The sequence below is a fragment of the Stylophora pistillata genome, chromosome 4 (genome assembly GCF_964205215.1).
Source record: "Stylophora pistillata chromosome 4, jaStyPist1.2, whole genome shotgun sequence".
NCBI lineage: Eukaryota > Metazoa > Cnidaria > Anthozoa > Scleractinia > Pocilloporidae > Stylophora > Stylophora pistillata.
In genome coordinates, this window is record NC_142522.1 from 37,848,138 (window position 1) to 37,866,028 (window position 17,891).

At 41.0% G+C, this 17,891-nt stretch overlaps 1 protein-coding gene and 1 pseudogene across 5 annotated transcripts in view; both read right to left on the bottom strand.

The window, feature by feature from the left end:
* Positions 1 to 448: 448 nt before the first annotated feature.
* LOC111320398 (uncharacterized) overlaps positions 449 to 17,891 on the bottom strand; it is a 30,713-nt gene continuing 13,270 nt past the window's right edge. For 4 of the 5 annotated variants that reach the window (XM_088756101.1, XM_088756100.1, XM_088756098.1 and 1 more), the window contains 4 exons: positions 16,493 to 16,813; positions 14,246 to 15,747; positions 13,840 to 13,942; positions 12,361 to 13,060 (listed from right to left, as the gene is read on the bottom strand). In XM_088756101.1, coding sequence (XP_088612227.1) covers positions 12,630 to 13,060; positions 13,840 to 13,942; positions 14,246 to 15,747; positions 16,493 to 16,813 — 2,357 coding nt within the window. In that variant the 3' untranslated portion in view covers positions 12,361 to 12,629. Of the gene's footprint in view, positions 1,626 to 2,427; positions 2,531 to 2,679; positions 4,182 to 4,926; positions 5,248 to 12,360; positions 13,061 to 13,839; positions 13,943 to 14,245; positions 15,748 to 16,492; positions 16,814 to 17,891 lie in introns of those variants that run through there. The other variant, XM_088756099.1, reaches the window with a different exon arrangement.
* LOC148733604 (uncharacterized) lies at positions 8,592 to 10,337 on the bottom strand (annotated as a pseudogene).

Here is a 17,891-nt window from a genome sequence, read left to right on the forward strand (position 1 = left end):
ATTTGTCAACAGTGGAGGATAATGATAAGCTTGGCATTCTTTGCCCTTTTATGAAATTCAAAAGTGAATATCTAGACCGTAGTTTCCTCCGTCTGGGTAAAGCAACACCAGAAGCTAGGTTTCTCTTAAACTTTCGATGATAACTTTTGGGATGCTCTACTTCTTCGTGTTGAAAATTACATATATTGACAAAGCAATGCATTCTAGATGACACGGGCAGTCAAACAACTTACACGTCTATTGCACAAAAACAGGAAAACACGAGTATGTCGTGGAAAATGTTGACTATACTTGGTTCTCGATCACGCGAAACAACACGAAACTTGTGATCAACATATTAATAAGTAACAAATTTAGCATAAAAAGACCTGCATTTCTCTAATAATGTGACTCTTTATTGGGATGAACAAAAAAAGAACTGTTGGACAGCTATTTCAAATACATCACAGTCAATTTTTTAGAGAATTTACGAAAGTCTTCGTTGACAAAGTTGTGAAATGTTGTAAGCATAGAAACAGAATAATTCAAATAATCAACAGGCTAGCTAAGTGATAGTTGAACAAACGATAGACTCAGTGTTAGATTGACTGCTTGACATCGCTGAGAAAAACGATATGATAAACAAGAAAGGTATACTTACTGTCACTGATATAAAACCAAGGCTTCTAGACCGTAAAGCAACGCAGGCTTACACACTTTCGACATTGTCGACAGATTGATAAATAGATTGGAAACTGGAACCTAGACTCGGCCTACTGCGTAGCCCGAGTAATGAAGTGAGGGCCATGTGTTATAAAACTCTTTACTGGGTTAATCATGTATTTACCCTCTTGAAATAAAGAACATTGTATTGTATTGTATTGTATTGTATTGTATTGTATTGCATTGTATTGAAGTATAACAATACTGTACGATTTGATTTTTGGGATAAGTGGATGCCAATACCGAAACACAGTATGCAAGATATGGATAAACTAAGCCATCATAAATCATACCAAACAATGATAACTGAAGGCAAACACGTCATTTATACATTATGCTAATGATTTAGACAATTTTCTTGCAACACTGATAAGATACCAGTTGGCCTTAGTTTTATTTACATGCTTCAGTCCGTCACAGACTCTTAGGTCTTGGTGAAGTTCACCAAGACCCAAGAGTTTTACCGCGAGTTTCGATTGAAAGAATAGGCGATTAACGGAGATTTGATCCAAGTTTGTCTTTTACGTTATTTCTTTTGCTCACAGTGTTCATCGTGATCTTGTGATCAGGGCCCAGAATATCGTTTTGAATTATAAAGGCCTTATTGAGCTCTTCTAATGCCTTATCGAATTGTCCACGAAGGAGTAAAACATCGCTAAGCTGAACGCGCGAACGAGCTGTATCCTGATGATCTCCCAACAGCTTCTTTCGTAGCTCTAGAGCTTCTCTGAAGTACTTTTCGGCCCAATCGATGTAACCTGGCTCAGAGCTTCCATCTGCAAGGGACTTGTAAGAGTCAGCAATGTAGGACAAAATTGAAGCTGTCCAGGGGTGGTCACCAAGCTGCTGTTTGTAAACTGGCAAAGTGTTCTTTTTCCAAATGTCGATCGCCTTTTGATGATCACCACACAATCGATGGGAATCTAACAAAGTATGAAGAGAGGATATACGTTCTAAATTGTTTAATGTAACCTTACTGCGTTTCAAAAAGAAACAACTGGAATGGACGTGAGCGCGTCGTCGAGGGTGATTTTGTCAATTAATATAAAGCTTGTGAGCCGTAAACGTTTCGAGGAAAGCTCATCAATCACGAGCCGAGGTCGAGTGATTTAGAACTGAAGCTTTCCAAGAGTTCTCCCAACATCCCAAGTGGCCGGCTTTATCACGTTACAGAGCCCGGAGAAAATGCGTCCTATTGCTTTAAGGACATAACTAGTTACATGCGGGCTCTATAACCTGATAAAGCATCCATCAACTGGACTGATCAAGTTCATCAACTCAACTGACCAATCAGACGGAGCATACTATGCTCATTTATGTTGTAGATACTGATTGACATGTGAACGTTTGTGTAAGCGTTAGACTTCCATCAGAATATTTTCCTTTTCGAGACGAAGACGACTATCGCAAAGAAAATAAAAGAAATCAATTTAAATACGACTCGAAGTTTATGACAGTTTGTAAAGTCAATGGGGCACACCGTGAACCATAGACATGATCCATTTCCTCTTTCTCCATGAAAATGAAAGACTCGACGAGAGTAACAATAGATGAGCTTAGTAAATCCTCTTTTCAGTGCTCATTGAATTGGAAATTTATTTGTTTTTTTCTCTCGATTTATTTTGCATAAAAACCGCCTAATTCGGAATTTCACAGCGCGCTTTATTACTTTTTAGCCTCCATACAGTCTTCCACAGGGAAACGCGAACCCAAAAGGTTACTTACTTCCAAGGTCACAATATCCAGCAGCAAGATACAAATGGTCACATAAAGACTCTCTTATTGAAATTCCTTCCTGTATGAGCTTTCGTCCTTTTTCCTCGTCTCCCTGCAAAACAAATCACTCTTGTAAATATCCGGGTTCAGTTTACCTTAGTGCAGGGGTACCCCATGAGGTTTGAAGCAGACTTGCCCATTTCCACCCATTATTGGTGAGGTTTCATTAGATTTTCTGCAAACTGCAGAGAATGATCTCACCTGCAGTACAAAACATACTCCAAGCTTACTAGCGGTATGTGCATGCGTTTGGGACTTTCGTTCTTCCTCCGGCAATGTGCTGCGCATGTCATATGCTTCCTGAAACTTTGTAAGGGTAACAAGGGTTTCTTCTGGGCTGTCTTTGCTGTGGGACACGTCACAGAGACGACGGAATCCGAGTGAATTCAAGCTCTCTGCATGTTTCTTCTTATCGCCAGATGTTTTAGCAATATCACAGCATTTCTGGTACAGCATTGTGCACTCTTTGGGAGGAGTTAGAACTTTTGCCACAAAATCCAGCACTTCTGTACTATTAACGACGTCTAGAACGAAATTTTTGTCATCTGAATGACTAGAGTCTTCGAGACAATTCTTTAACGCTTCCATGATATTCGCTTTCTGCTGTCGAAACTTATGGATGGCAAGCAAAGCTGAATCTTTGCTGATAAACTCTCTACTCAAGACTCTTAGCAGATCAAGGTAATGATGGTTAAATTTACGCTGAGTGGCGCGCCATAGGTCACCCATGCCTAAAGATTCTTTCTCTGTCCGGAAGTAGTCTTGGACCAAAGCATGCATCCTCATCTTTCCGTCAGCGTCCCTATGAAGCAGAGCACACTTGGCCATCCTGGTCTTCTCTGTTTCAAAGTGTAAAGAATCTTCAAAAAGAAACTTAGTGTCCTGAGCTGAGAACTCCGACGGGAAAACAGAAAAAAGGATAAGATTCTGTTTTACCTCATCGGAAAATTTCGTAAAAAACACTTTCAGCGTGTTATAAACATCGTTTGCACTCGTCTTGATAGGTTTTACGGGATTGTTTCTAAGATATTGGATTAAACTCTCGAGACCAAAACCATTGTTCAGCAAGTCAGAGCAGGTCACAAGAAGGAATGGTATCCCACCACAAAGTTCAGCCAGTTCCCTGTAGTGTTCCTCGCTACAGACATCAACAAGACTCCGAAGCAGTTGAGCAGACGAGTCGTGATCCAAAGGTTTGAGTGGAAACTTACACACATCTGGCGACACGAATCCAATATCTTTTCGAGTAGTGATTATCAGTTTTACATTTGGGGCAGATTTCACCAGCCCTTTAACGAAATCGTCCAATTCCTCATCCTGTATATTCTCTGTATTGTCTAGTACTATGACAGTTGGGATATTTCGCTCAGATAGTTTACGCTTCGCAATAGACACAAAATCAGCAGTTGGCGGCCACACACGACTACTTAATCGACCAAAAATCTCACTGCAAACGTCTTCGAGTTTCTGATGATGACTCTCTAATCGAATATGTGTAACAAAATGGTCACCCTCTTGCTTTAACAAGTGACTTACACGGACTCCCACTTCAGTCTTCCCCATTCCTGGCATAGAAAGAATAACAACCATACGGAAAGTCTGCAGTTTCTTTATAATCTGCTCTACGTCTGCGTCTCTTCCAACAAAGTGAGCGGTCAAACGCGGAAGGTTTCTAGGTTGACCTTCCGGCAACGAAGGTGGACCTAAAATACGAAAAAAAAAAAAAGGAAACTTAAAGAAAGAAAGACAAAATTTGAACAGATAAAAGGACGATAATGGACCACGAGAGATGTCCAAAAACTAAGCTGACTATATACCAATCGAACCCTAAAACCAGAATAACTTTTTCTCTTTTTATATAAGTAGCACTGCTAGCATAATCAGCATTTTTTCTTGAAGGGAACGTCATCAGAGCCCCTTTTATTAAGCCTTCAATTAAAGAGGTGTTTTAGCAATTCACTATCATCTGTTATGTTGACAAACTGTAATCAACAACAATCGGTAGTATTTCGAAGATGACGTCGCCGGAAAATACGCATTTAGAAGGCGTTTTACGCGGTCAGGTAAAGCGTGTTAGAATCGTGTATTTATTTTGAACTGCACTCATAGATGCTGTAGACAAAAGATCCTATCAAACATGTTGCTGCCTCAAATATGTAATTCATTTGCATAGAGGGTCTTAATTAAATATGAGCAAACTCCTCGGCCGTGAAATATACCGCCGTGTTCGATTTTGGCGCATTTCTCTTTATCATTAATTTTCTTTAAAGCACTCACAGCTAGATTAACTTTGATTTAATGGAAGACTTGGCGAGAATGTATAAAATTCTCAACGCAAAGATAAATCTGAGGTCGGTAAGATTGTATTAATCATAAAGAACAATACATTCAAAGCCTCATGCAATCTTAACAAATCCATCTGCACACGGGTCCCAGCCACAATCTTACCTTGTTCCGCAATCGAATCAGCTAGCTCTTTGAGGCCGACGTTTCTCAAAAGCCATACCAAATAGGACACATCATCTGGGCAGATTTTACCGTGTTGGCGTAAGAAGCTCAAAAACTCGCGTTGGCTTTTAATGGCAAGAAGCTTTCCTCGTGGCAAATAATTATCGTTGGTTTGTTCGTCACAGAGAAACTTCATTTCCTCCAACTCTTCTTCTGTTATTTGGTCAGCAACTCGAACCAAGAAAGCGTTAAACTCTGGGTAATTTCTTGCGGGTTGCGAAATATTCAGGGATCGACTGAACTGCGCTTTTTCCTGAACTCCTAAGAACAGAGGTGAGAAAGCAGTAAAGATCAAGCCCTACTCTCAATAGTACTTAAAGAACCAAACGAGAAAAATAACATCCAATGCTTAATTTTGAAACATCTTTTGACCTTCTTTATACTAGTCATGGGATGTGCTGGAACTTTAAACAACTATAACTGCACAGCTGAGACAGCCGATGACACCACTGACGATATTATTTTACGCTAAATGAGTTAATAGTTTCTGATAGCGTAGTGGAAGCTGACCATTACCACAAAACAAAACATCAAGCAATGTTTGGGACAAAGACTGCTTTTATTAATACATGCTTACTAATTGAACTATGTTTTCATAAATACATAACTCTCATATGATTATTAACTAGTTAATAACCAAGAGAGAGTGAGGTCGTTACGAGTAAATCTCAAACTAGGGAATAGTCGAATGACCGAGCAATAGGCAAAATAATGTTCTAGCATTTAAAACAATTCCCTAAAATAAACAAAATTTTTGGAAAATGATTCTGACGAAATCTATGTTCCATATCTTGTAGTGCATTTGGGCGAGCGAGAGCTCAGTATTTTCTTAGCGAAATACTGGCCGCCATGTTTGATTTCAATGGCAGCGAAGGGCTGGGGAGAGAAAGAAATTTGTACTAAGGGTTGAGTGACAATCAAAAGTAAGGAGAGCGGCTGGGGTGGGGGAATGAATATTTCGCCTGCCCAAACTCATTGTTATTTTGCAAACCTCCGTTCGCCCACTAACGGAGTTTCCGATTGGTGCGGTTTAGCTGTAGCTGTCAATTACAAGCCAAATGTGTCATTTGGACATTTCACACTTCCGGGAAAAAGAGAAAGATGGTAAACTCTGTTGATGGTGAAGTTTTTAGCTTCGATTCCGCTTTTGAGAATTTGGTATATGATGCGCATTGAGATCGGACCAAAAAAATAAAAAGCAATTTCTACACTGATTTCTGGGAAGGATCTACAGGCCGTGCTGCCCACTAGCTTCGGAAATTATGACAGAGAAACCTTCGAGCGTAGTTGTCGTTTTTCCCCTTCGAAATACATTTTAGAATCAAATGGAAGCATCTTCGTTGGGATTAACGGCAGCTACGTTTTCTTGTCGTTTGGAGGATATAGAGTGCGGCAAATGTCAACTCGAATTTTCGTCAGCTGAAGAGGTTTTGGCCAAGCCATTTCTTTCGTAGATGAAAAAAATCAGCAACACCGTTTCACAAAAATACGCCGGTTCGTATCAAACAACTTATGACGGGTACACCTTCTAGTACAGTTGTTTATTTGCTTCAAAGTATCGTTTACGATCAAATGGATGAAACATCTTCGAATGAATAAATGGCAACTACACTCAAGGATAGTCGTTTGGAAAAAATAGAGTGTAGCAAATATCAGCTCATATTTGTGACAACGGAAGAGGTTTTGTAGAAGTCGATAGAAGCCATTTCCTTCCTGACCGAAAAAAAATTGCTTCACCGTATCACTTATCGGCTCTACGCATGTTTTTTAATTTTTTTTTTTTTTTTCCTGTCAGAGGACAATGCTTCCGGTTTTTAAACAAACTTATTTTGATTGGGTACCTGCTCATTTCCGGAAATGGAGTGACGCGCAACTAATCAGGGGGTGTTCTGCTTTTTAACAGTCTCTTCGGGCAGGCGCCCTCTCGCCCCTTCCCGTCCCCCTCCCCCGACCGTCGACTCTGACACTAAATTAAACATGACCGGTTATTAATAATTAAACATGATCGCGCGCTTCTTAACGTCAACTCGTCCTAATAAGACGCCTGCGCTGCACGCTAATTGAGACTGAGTTGATCAAAATATTTACTTTGTGATAGTTTCAGCGAGAGTAACGTTGCAATCGGGATTTACATGCAGCATTACCGCTGACAAGTTACGATTTATACTCTCTGACACTCACCGCGTTTACGAGCGTTCAGCCGTGGTTTTCCTGTGTTTTTTTTTGTTTGTTTTTTACTTCAAAAGGCACAGAAATTTTCTGAAATATCGAAAAGTACCCGCTTTTCGTTTTCCTTGGAACGACCCATGGAAACATCATAGCCAAATACAGCGTAACGCCATCGTGCTAATGTACATGTATATTAACGAATGGTCAGCCGATTTCAACGTTTTCCAAATGACATAGAGGTATAGCAGTGTATCGTCAGAGGATTTGGAATTACTCAAATTCCCATGAAAGAAGGTGCAGTACTCGGAATCTGGATGATATGCACACAATTTGAGGTATATGTTTGATAACAATGTCAAAAGGAGTCTAAAGGGAATGCAATCTTTAAATTTATAGCGGGCTTCATTTTTTAGTTCTTTATAATGGTTTAAACTATTTGCTTACTCAATCAGTGATGTGTAATCAGAAACCTGATTAATTCAGTTCATAATTACAAATATATTCCAAACGACTGACTAGCCCTATATTTACTGTGATGATTTCGCACTCATTGTTGAAGTTCATTTATTTGTTTAAGCAGGTTGCTTAATTGGCAGCTGTAATAGCTGATGTGGACCTGCTGTCCTAACCCACCCATCCCACCCTAGGGGAGGACATCCATCACACAGTAATCTCGTGTGAACAAAAGCAACTGGTTGCCATTGGATGTCATTTGAGTTTGAAGACGAAGAGGTTGGCTGGAGTAAGGCAGCTCCCAGGCCATAGTCGGAAGCATCAACCTTAAGTACTGCGTGAGAGTGTACATCAAAATAACGAAGACATGGAGCTTTAGCAACTGAATCTTTTGCTTTAGTGAAAGCCTCTGTGTGCTGGTCAGCCCATAAGAGGGCCTGATTGAGGCAAGTAAGTTCACGTAGTGGACCAACTATTTCGCTGAGGTGAGGACAGAACTTGGAGAGGTAATTGATTGTCCCTATGAAGCGGCGGGTAGCAGCTTTGTCTTCAGGACAAGGCATGTCAAGGATGGCAGAGACAATCTCCGCACTAGGCTTGAGACCCTCAGAAGTGAGGACATGACCCATGAACGGGACAGCATCTGTTTTAAATTTAACTTTCTCTGGATTGAGTCTCAGATTGTGTTCTGAAAGACGCTCTAGGAGTTCCAAAACAGTACGGTCATGATCAACCAGAGCCGAGGCTAATGATGCGCAGCGACCAACTACACAAATATCATCTGCAATGTTAATTACTCCCTCAATGCCACACAGAATATCGTGAAGTCTCCGCTGGAACTCCTCGGGCGCGGAACTGATTCCGAAAGGGAGACGAGTCCAACGAAGCAGCCCCAGAGAGTAAGCATTGTGATACGCCGAGAAGATTGGTCTGTTAATCTAATAGTTTGGAAAGCGTCCTTTAGGTCAAACGTGGAGAAGACTTTAGCTCGATGTAAAGTAAAGTAAAGTAAAGTAAAGCAAACTTTTCGGTGAATGTCTTCGCAAACTTAGACGGTGAATGTTTTCCTCTAGGGTGGGAATGGGGTATACAGGCCTGATAATGGCTTTGTTGATGGTTTGCGAAGGGTCTAGGCAAATACGGACTTTGGCAGGTTTTGTGGCTGAGGCTGGACGCTCATGAACCACCATATTGGAGATCCAAGGGGTTGGGTCATTCACACGCACCAGTTGGCCTGAGTCTACCAGTTTGTCTAATGCTTCCTTGATGATTGGAAGTTTGGGAGTAGCATAACGGTGAGGTGCGGCTTGAGTGGGTCTTACGGTAGGGTCAAGAGTTAATGAATAGGGCTCTCCCAGTTCTCCTAGACCCTCGAAAAGGTGAGGATAGACTAATTTTATAGAACTAAATGTCAACTCACTAAGAGGTGGTAAAGTAGGTCTTGGGGTCGCCTCAAGTTTCTGAATAGTGTCGACGTCATACTTAAGAATTCCCATCCGTGTGCAGTCAGAGAGACCTAGTAGGGGAGCGTAATAGGTCTGAGTTGTGATGACTTGAACCACTATGTCATAAGATTTGCCACGATGGGTGCAGTGTAAAGCAGTCTGCCCCTGTGTGGGGATGACACTCTTGGAATAATCAAGGAGACGGACTGTGGAAGGCTCGATCTTAGCTTGTGGCAGTTGCTGAAGATCACTGGTATGGATGGTGTTGCAGGAGCATCCGGTGTCAAGTTGGAAGCGAAGTCGGTGGGGGCTGGAGGATGCTGGGTCTAGGTCTAGGTCAATAAATATACCTTTAGGTGTGGAGTGCACATGAAGGACCTCTTGAGTGATGACGCATGCAGATTGTGAGTTAACAGGATGGGCTTCCAGTGATTCTGATACGGTATTCGCTGAGGCGGAGGAGCGACAAACTTGCCGCCAGTGGCCCCTTTTGCCACAACGATGGCAAGTAGTATTTGCTGCAGGGCAGTCTCGCCTGGCTGAGTGCGTAGCCTTTCCGCACCATTGACAAGATGAGGAGGAAATCACGCCAGGCTGACCATGGGGTTGACGTCGGGGTAAGCGATGTGGTGTCTTATTGCCAGCAGAGGGGACTTTATGGACCATTTCTTCCAGCTGGTGTTTGGTGATAGCGGATTCCGTGTTGAGTCCAGCCTCAAAATCACGAGCCTAAGAAATTACTTGAGCGAAAGTGAGTGTCGACATGTCTTCTTGAGAAATGACATCACTGCGAAATTTTTTAAAAGTTTCGTTTCGGCCAATGATGAAAATATCTCTTTGAAGGTGATCATCCACTTGTGTGGGGAAATTGCATTATTGATACTCGAAGCGAACGAGCGTGTGCAAGGCTTGAACGCTCATACCCGGTTCCTGTTTGAGTAAACGAAGAAAGTTATGAGTACTTTGAATAATAGGTTCTTCGCCGAGGTAGTGTTGTGAAAGCTGGGTCAACCATCTCGCAGGATGCCCTTTGTCCCCATCTGCAATTTGAGCATCGATGGTAACGGTCAGGACGTCCCATTCTGCTGGGGGAAACGTTCGTCTAAGAGCAGCCATAACTTTTGGCCGCTTCGCAGCAATCCAATACTCATTGCTGTCAACAACTTAAGTAGGATCCACGTACTCTTCCATAATACAAAAGTCGCGAAAGTTCGCCATAAAAAACTTGAACGCACGTCGACGATCGTCAGACGTCGCATCAAAGACCGGTCCGTCCTTTCCCATGATGATGAGAGGTGAACGAATTGGACACCAACGCGAAGAAAAAAACATGATGCAACGCAATCAGAGGGCGCACACCGCCTAGCTGTGGGTTATGCAATGGTTGTAAAACATGGAGTGGGTCTAAAAAAAGAACAGATCGCTGCAAAGGCCTTGGAGAGCAACCAGAAAACTTTGCTGTATACGTATTTTGTACCCAGGTCTTTGTTTCGTAGGTAGTCCGTAGGATGCAGTCTGTGTTTCAACTCCGTATTAATTATGAGTTTATCTTCAGCCCGGGTTTAAAACTGGCCGGATTTCTGGGTACGTAGAATTTATTAATTGATAAAGGAGATTTTAGAAGTATACGAAAAGGATCTAAATAAATTAAGTTCAAAAAAAGGGCAGGTCCTTAAAGAGCACTGAATTTCCTTACCTACGCAATGCCTAAAGTCGATGATTGTAAAATCAATCCTAGATTGTAAAATCAATCCTCGCCAGTCTTGTTACTCACATAAGTAAGTTAATTTCTTCATTTTCTCTTTTCTTTCTATTTTTGTGTAAAAATACCAAGTGAGCACTTCTAAGAATAGAACAGTCCGACCGATTGATTAATATATTGATTGACTGGATTCCTGACAAAGGGACAGAGGAAAAAACGAACAGACTTTTCAGACTGGCGCTTTACTGACCGGATGGACTGACAAAACAAACCAACCAATGAAAACTTGGAAGGTGATTAAAGGATTGATTGTCTGTTTTCAACTGATTTATATAATGTCAGAATGTCTTTTCGCCTGTTGCAGGCACAAGATACTGTTTAAAGCTCTGCGTTTCGAAGCTTGACTGGGGAATATTCAACCCATTACCCTCGTTCTTCGGGATCTTCAGTTTTTCTAGAGGAGCCTCTCCCAAATCGACCTTTTTCACACACTCTCCCACTCGATTCATTCCATCTTCTACCTCCTTAGTTCTTCTATGACCTCGAAGAGCTATTGACATGGCTTGGTGAGTGTGAATCAGCTCGTCCTGTATGGCAATTAATTTTCAGTTCTTGTACATTGACTGCCTCTCCAAGGTATTTAAGAGCACCAGAAGAGATAAAACGTCAAAAAGTGAACTTCCTCTCGTTTGTTTTCGTAAAGAGGCGATATATTTGTTAGGTACTTTACGATACTGCACGATTACTACGAATGGCCTTTTTTGAACAAAATGGGCACACCATGATCAATGTTTACTTTTTTCTTCTGGACTTAAAATATGCTCCTCTAACCTTTAACTAGAGGATGATCCACGTGGTCTTGGCATTTTTCAGAGTAGCATCATCATGAAAAAAATCTTCAACTCGCTCGTTCGGGGGGTTTGCGGAAGAAAAAATTAATTTTTTGAGGGAGGGTCACATGGTTTTCAAAAGAACAGAGGTGGGGATCAGCCCTTATTGACAGGCAGAAATAGAAGTAAAATATCTGAGGCGGCAAGATCAAATGTTTTTAGCTTTGTTTCACGTTCATACACGATCAAATCTTTAACAGTTATTCGCAGAGGGCGAAATTTAATAAATTATCTTGTTGAATAATCACCGAGACGAAGTCGGGGGATTATTCAATCATATTTACTGAACCTGAGGCGAATTGTCCTTATATGATCTGATAATTGCTCAGGTGCTTTCGAATGCCGATTATATTGAATGTAAAAATTTGATGATGGTTTCTTTGTTAAAAAGGGTGGTTTTCCATTCGCGGATCGCTACATCAAATTATTTGGGATAGACAAAGCAAAATAAAGCCTTTTTCATTTGGTCTATGGCGCTGCTAGGGTAATGAGTTCATCTAGAGTGGCAATTTTCCAAAGCTCTTTAGGTAAGATAGAGTGAAGGCGAACCTCAACGCCACTTGGTTGGAAACTTGTATTCCCACTTTACTAGATATATTGCGTTAAGTTAACATCTCAACCAGCATTAAGCTTGTAGTAACTTTTTTCTTCTCATGCAACTAAAAAGGTGTGTTGAAGTCAACGACTAAAATAAAAACACAGTCAACATACGTGCAACAGTCAAAAAGTAACTATTCTCTTACTATTTTTAATACGACGACACCAACGCCGAAACGCTCTATACAAAATAGGGTTAAAATAAACTATAATAAATCGTACGTAATGTTGATAAAGGAGGTGATTTATACAGTATACCAATGGATCAAGAAAATTTTCTTGAAACACTGATGAGATACTAGTTGGCCTAAGTTTAACTGACACGCTTCAGTCTGTTCACCAAGACCCAAGAGTTTTATCTCGAGTTTTGGTTGTAAGAATATGCAGTTAACGGGGATTTGATCTAAGTTTCTCCCTCACATCACTCTGTTTCTCCACAGTGTTCCTCGTGATCCTGTGTTCAGGACCCAGAATATCGTTTTGAATTACAAAGGCCTTATTGAGCTTTTTCAGGGCCTTCTCGAATTGTCCTTGAAGGACTAAAACATCGCTTAGCTGAACGCGCGATCGAGCTGTATCCTGATGATCTCCTAACAGTTTCTTTCGGAGCCCTAGAGCTCCTCTGAAGTACATTTCGGCCTGGTCGATGTAACCTTGCTCAGAGCTTCCAACTGCAAGGGTCTTGTACGAGTCAGCGATGTAGGACAAAATCGAAGCTGTCCAGGGGTGGTTACCAAGCTGCTCTTTGTAAACTGGCAAAGTGTTCTCTTTCCAAATGTCGATTGCTTTTTGATGATCACCACACAATCGATAGGAATCTAACAAGGTGTGAAGAGAGGATATGCGTTCTTAATATATTACATTATAATGTTTCCTTACTGCGTTTCAAAAAGAAACAACTAACTGGAACGGACTTGGGCGCGTCGAGGGTGATTGTGTCAAATAATATCAAGCTTGTAAGCCGTAGACGTTTCGAGGAAAGCTCATAAATCACGAGCCGAGAGCGAGTGATTAATAAGCTTTCCGAGAGTTCTGCCAACATCCCAAGTGGCTTTATCACGTTATTGAGCCTGGTTATTCAGCTTTCTATTGCTGTTATAACATAACTGGTTACGTGCGGGCTCTATAACCTAATAAAGCATCCGCTTAAAAATTGAATTGACCAATCAAACGATGCGTACTACGTTCATTTATGTTGTAAATACTGATTGACTGTTGGACGTTTGTATGTGATATCATGTGCGTTAGACTTCCATCAAGATATTTTCGTTTTCGGAACGAAGACGATTGTCACAGAGAAAATAAGACGAACCAATTTAAATACGACTCGAAGTTTATGACAGCTTGTAAAAGTCAATGAAGCACGTCGTGGACAATAGACATGACCATTCCTCTTTCTCAAAAAAAATAAGACTCGACGAGATTGCAATACACGAGCTTAGTAAATATTTTTTACAGTTTTTATTTAATTGGAAATTTATTTGTCTTTTCTCTCGGTTTATTTATATAGAAACCCCCCAACTCAGAATTTGACAGCGCGCTTTATCACCTCCATCCAGTCTCCTACAATGATACACGAACCCAAAAGGTTACTTACTTCCAAGGTCACAATATCCAGCAGCAACATACAAACGGTCACTTAAAGACTCTCTTATTGATATTCCTTCCTGTATGAGATTTCGTCCTTTTTCCTCATCTCCCTGCAGGACGAATAATTCTTTTCAATATCCGGATTCATTCCACCTTAGTGCAAGTGGAACCCCATAAGGATTGAAGCAGGCTCGCCCATTTCCGCCCGTTATTGATGAAGTTTCTTAGATTTTCTACATACTTCGATACACGAGGAAAACTTATAAACTTTGTCTTAGCTTTAGATTCCCATGAGCCCAGAAAAAGAAAAATGTGGGAATGGGAATGGAAAAGATAAAAAAAAAGATGAGAAGGAAAATCAAAACAAAAAAATAACCGCACGCCGTCCTCTTTTATGTTTACCATGTTCTCACCTGCAGTACAAAACATACTCCGAGCTTACTAGCGGTGTGCGCATGCGTTTGGGACTTTTGTTCTTCCTCCGGCAATGTGCTGCGTATGACATATGCTTCCTGAAACTTTGCAAGGGTGGCTTGGTTTTCTTCTGGGCTGTCTTTGCTGTGAGACACGTCACAGAGACGACGGAATCCGAGTGAATTCAAGCTCTCTGCATGTCTCTTCTTATCGCCGGATGTTTTAGCAATCTCACAGCATTTCTGGTACAGCATGGTGCACTCTTTGGGGGGAGTTAAAACTTTTGCCACAAAATCCAGCACTTCTGTACTGTTAACGACGTCTAGAACGAAATTTTTGTCATCTGAATCGCTAGAGTCTTCGAGACAATTCTTCAACGCTTCCTCGATATTCGCTTTGTGCTGTCGAAACTTCTGAATGGCAACCAAAGCTGAATCTTTGCTAATAAACTCTCTACTCAAGACTTTTAGAAGACCAAGGTAATGATAGTTGAATTTACGCTGATTGGCGCGCCATAATTCACCCATGCCAAGAGATCCTTTCTCCGCCCGGAAGTAGGCTTGGACCAAAGGATGCATCCTCATGTTTCCATCAGTGTCCCTCTGAAGGAGAGCGTACTTGACCATCCTAGTCTTCACTGTTTGAAAGTGTAAAGGATCTTCAAAGAGAAATTGAATGTCCTCAGCTGAGAACCCCGAAGGGAACACAGAAAAAAGGACTAGATTTTGTTTTACTTCATTGGCAAACTTCGCAAAAAACACTTTCAGCGTGTCATAAACATAGTTCGCATTAGTCTTGATAAGTTGTATGGGATTATTCTCAAGGTGCTGGATTAATATCTCAGGACTAAAGTCATTATTCAGCAAGTCAGAGCAAGACACAAGAAGGAGTGGTATCCCACCACAAAGCTTAGCAAGTTCATTGGAGTGTTCCTCGTTACAGCCATCAACTAGAGACCGGAGCAGTTCAGCGGACGAGTCGGGATCCAAAGGTTTGAGTGGAAACTTACACACGTCTGCTGACACGAATCCAATATCTTTTCGAGTAGTGATTATCAGTTTTACATTTGGGGCAGATTTCACCAGCCCTTTAACGAAATCGTCCAATTCCTCATCCTGTATATTCTCTGTATTGTCTAGTACTATGACAGTTGGGATATTTCGCTCAGATAGTTTACGCTTCGCAATAGACACAAAATCAGCAGTTGGCGGCCACACACGACTACTTAATCGACCAAGAATCTCACTGCAAACGTCTTCGAGTTTCTGATGATGACTCTCTACTCGAATATGTGTAACAAAATGGTCACCCTCTTGCTTTAACAAGTGACTTACACGGACTCCCACTTCAGTCTTCCCCATTCCTGGCATAGAAAGAATAACAACCATACGGAAAGTCTGCAGTTTCTTTATAATCTGCTCTACGTCTGCGTCTCTTCCAACAAAGTGAGCGGTGGAACACGGAAGGTTTCTAGGTTGACCTTCCGGCAACGAAGGTGGACCTAAAATACGAAGAAAAGAAAAAGGAAACTTAAAGAAAGAAAGACAAAATTTGAACAGATAAAAGGACGATAATGGACCACGAGAGATGTCCAAAAACTAAGCTGACTATATACCAATCGAACCCTGAAACCAGAATAACTTTTTCTCTTTTTATATAAGTAGCACTGCTAGCATAATCAGCATTTTTTCTTGAAGGGAACGTCATCAGAGCCCCTTTTATTAAGCCTTCAATTAAAGAGGTGTTTTAGCAATTCACTATCATCTGTTATGTTGACAAACTGTAATCAACAACAATCGATAGTATTTCGAAGATGACGTCGCCGGAAAATACGCATTTAGAAGGCGTTTTACGCGGTCAGGTAAAGCGTGTTAGAATCGTGTATTTATTTTGAACTGCACTCATAGATGCCGTAGACAAAAGATCCTATCAAACATGTTGCTGCCGCAAATATGTAATTCATTTGCATAGAGGGTCTTAATTAAATATGAGCAAACTCCTCGGCCGTGAAATATACCGCGGTGTTCGATTTTGGCGCATTTATCTTTATCATTAATTTTCTTTCAAGCACTCACAGCTAGATTAACTTTGATTTAATGGAAGACTTGGCGAGAATGTATAAAATTCTCAACGCAAAGATAAATCTGAGGTCGGTAAGATTGTATTAATCGTAAAGAACAACACATTCAAAGCCTCATGCAATCTTAACAAATCCATCTGCACACGGGTCCCGACAACAATCTTACCTTGTTCCGCAATCGAATCAGCTAGCTCTTTGAGGCCGACGTTTCTCAAAAGCCATACCAAATAGGACACATCATCTGGGCAGATTTTACCGTGTTGGCGTAAGAAGCTCAAAAACTCGCGTTGGCTTTTAATGGCAAGAAGCTTTCCTCGTGGCAAATAATTATCGTTGGTTTGTTCGTCACAGAGAAACTTCATTGCCTCCAACTCTTCTTCTCTTATTTGGTCAGCAACTCGAAGCAAGAAAGCGTTAAACTCTGAGTAATTTCTTGCGGGTTGCGAAATATTCAGGGATCGACTGAACTGCGCTTTTTCGTGAACTCCTAAGAACAGAGGTGAGAAAGCAGTAAAGATCAAGCCCTACTCTCAATAGTACTTAAAGAAGAACCAAACGAGAAAAATAACATCCAATGCTTAATTTTGAAAAATCTTTTGACCTTCTTTATACTAGTCATGGGATGTGCTGGAACTTTAAACAACTACAACTGCACAGCTGAGACAGCCGACGACACCACTGACTATATTATTTTACGCTAAATGAGTTAATAGTTTCTGATGGCGTAGTGGAAGCTGACCATTACCACAAAACAAAACATCAAGCAATGATTGGGACAAAGACTGCTTTTATTAATACATGCTTACTAATTGAACTATGTTTTTATAAATACATAACTCTCATATGATTATTAACTAGTTAATAACCAAGAGAGAGTGAGGTCGTTACGAGTAAATCTCAAACTAGGGAATAGTCGAATGACCGAGCAATAGGCAAAACAATGTTCTAGCATTTAAAACAATTCCCTAAAATAAAAAAAATTTGTGGAAAATGATTCTGACGAAATCTATGTTCCATATCTTGTAGTGCATTTGGGCGAGCGAGAGCTCAGTATTTTCTTAGCGAAATACTGGCCGCCATGTTTGATTTCAATGGCAGCGAAGAGCTGGGGAGAGAAAGAAATTTGTACTAAGGGTTGAGTGACAGTCAAAAGTAAGGAGAGCGGCTGGGGTGGGGGAATGAATATTTCGCCTGCCCAAACTCATTGTTATTTTGCAAACCTCCGTTCGCCCACTAACGGAGTTTCCGATTGGTGCGGTTTAGCTGTAGCTGTCAATTACAAGCCAAATGTGTCATTTGGAGATTTCACACTTCCGGGAAAAAGAGAAAGATGGTAAACTCTGTTGATGGTGAAGTTTTTAGCTTCGATTCCGCTCTTGAGAATTTGGTATATGATGCGCATTGAGATCGGACCAAAAAAATAAAAAGCAATTTCTACACTGATTTCTGGGAAGGATCTACAGGCCGTGTTGCCCACTAGCTTCGGAAATTATGACAGAGAAACCTTCGAGCGTAGTTGTCGTTTTTCCCCTTCGAAGTACATTTTACAATCAAATGGAAGCATC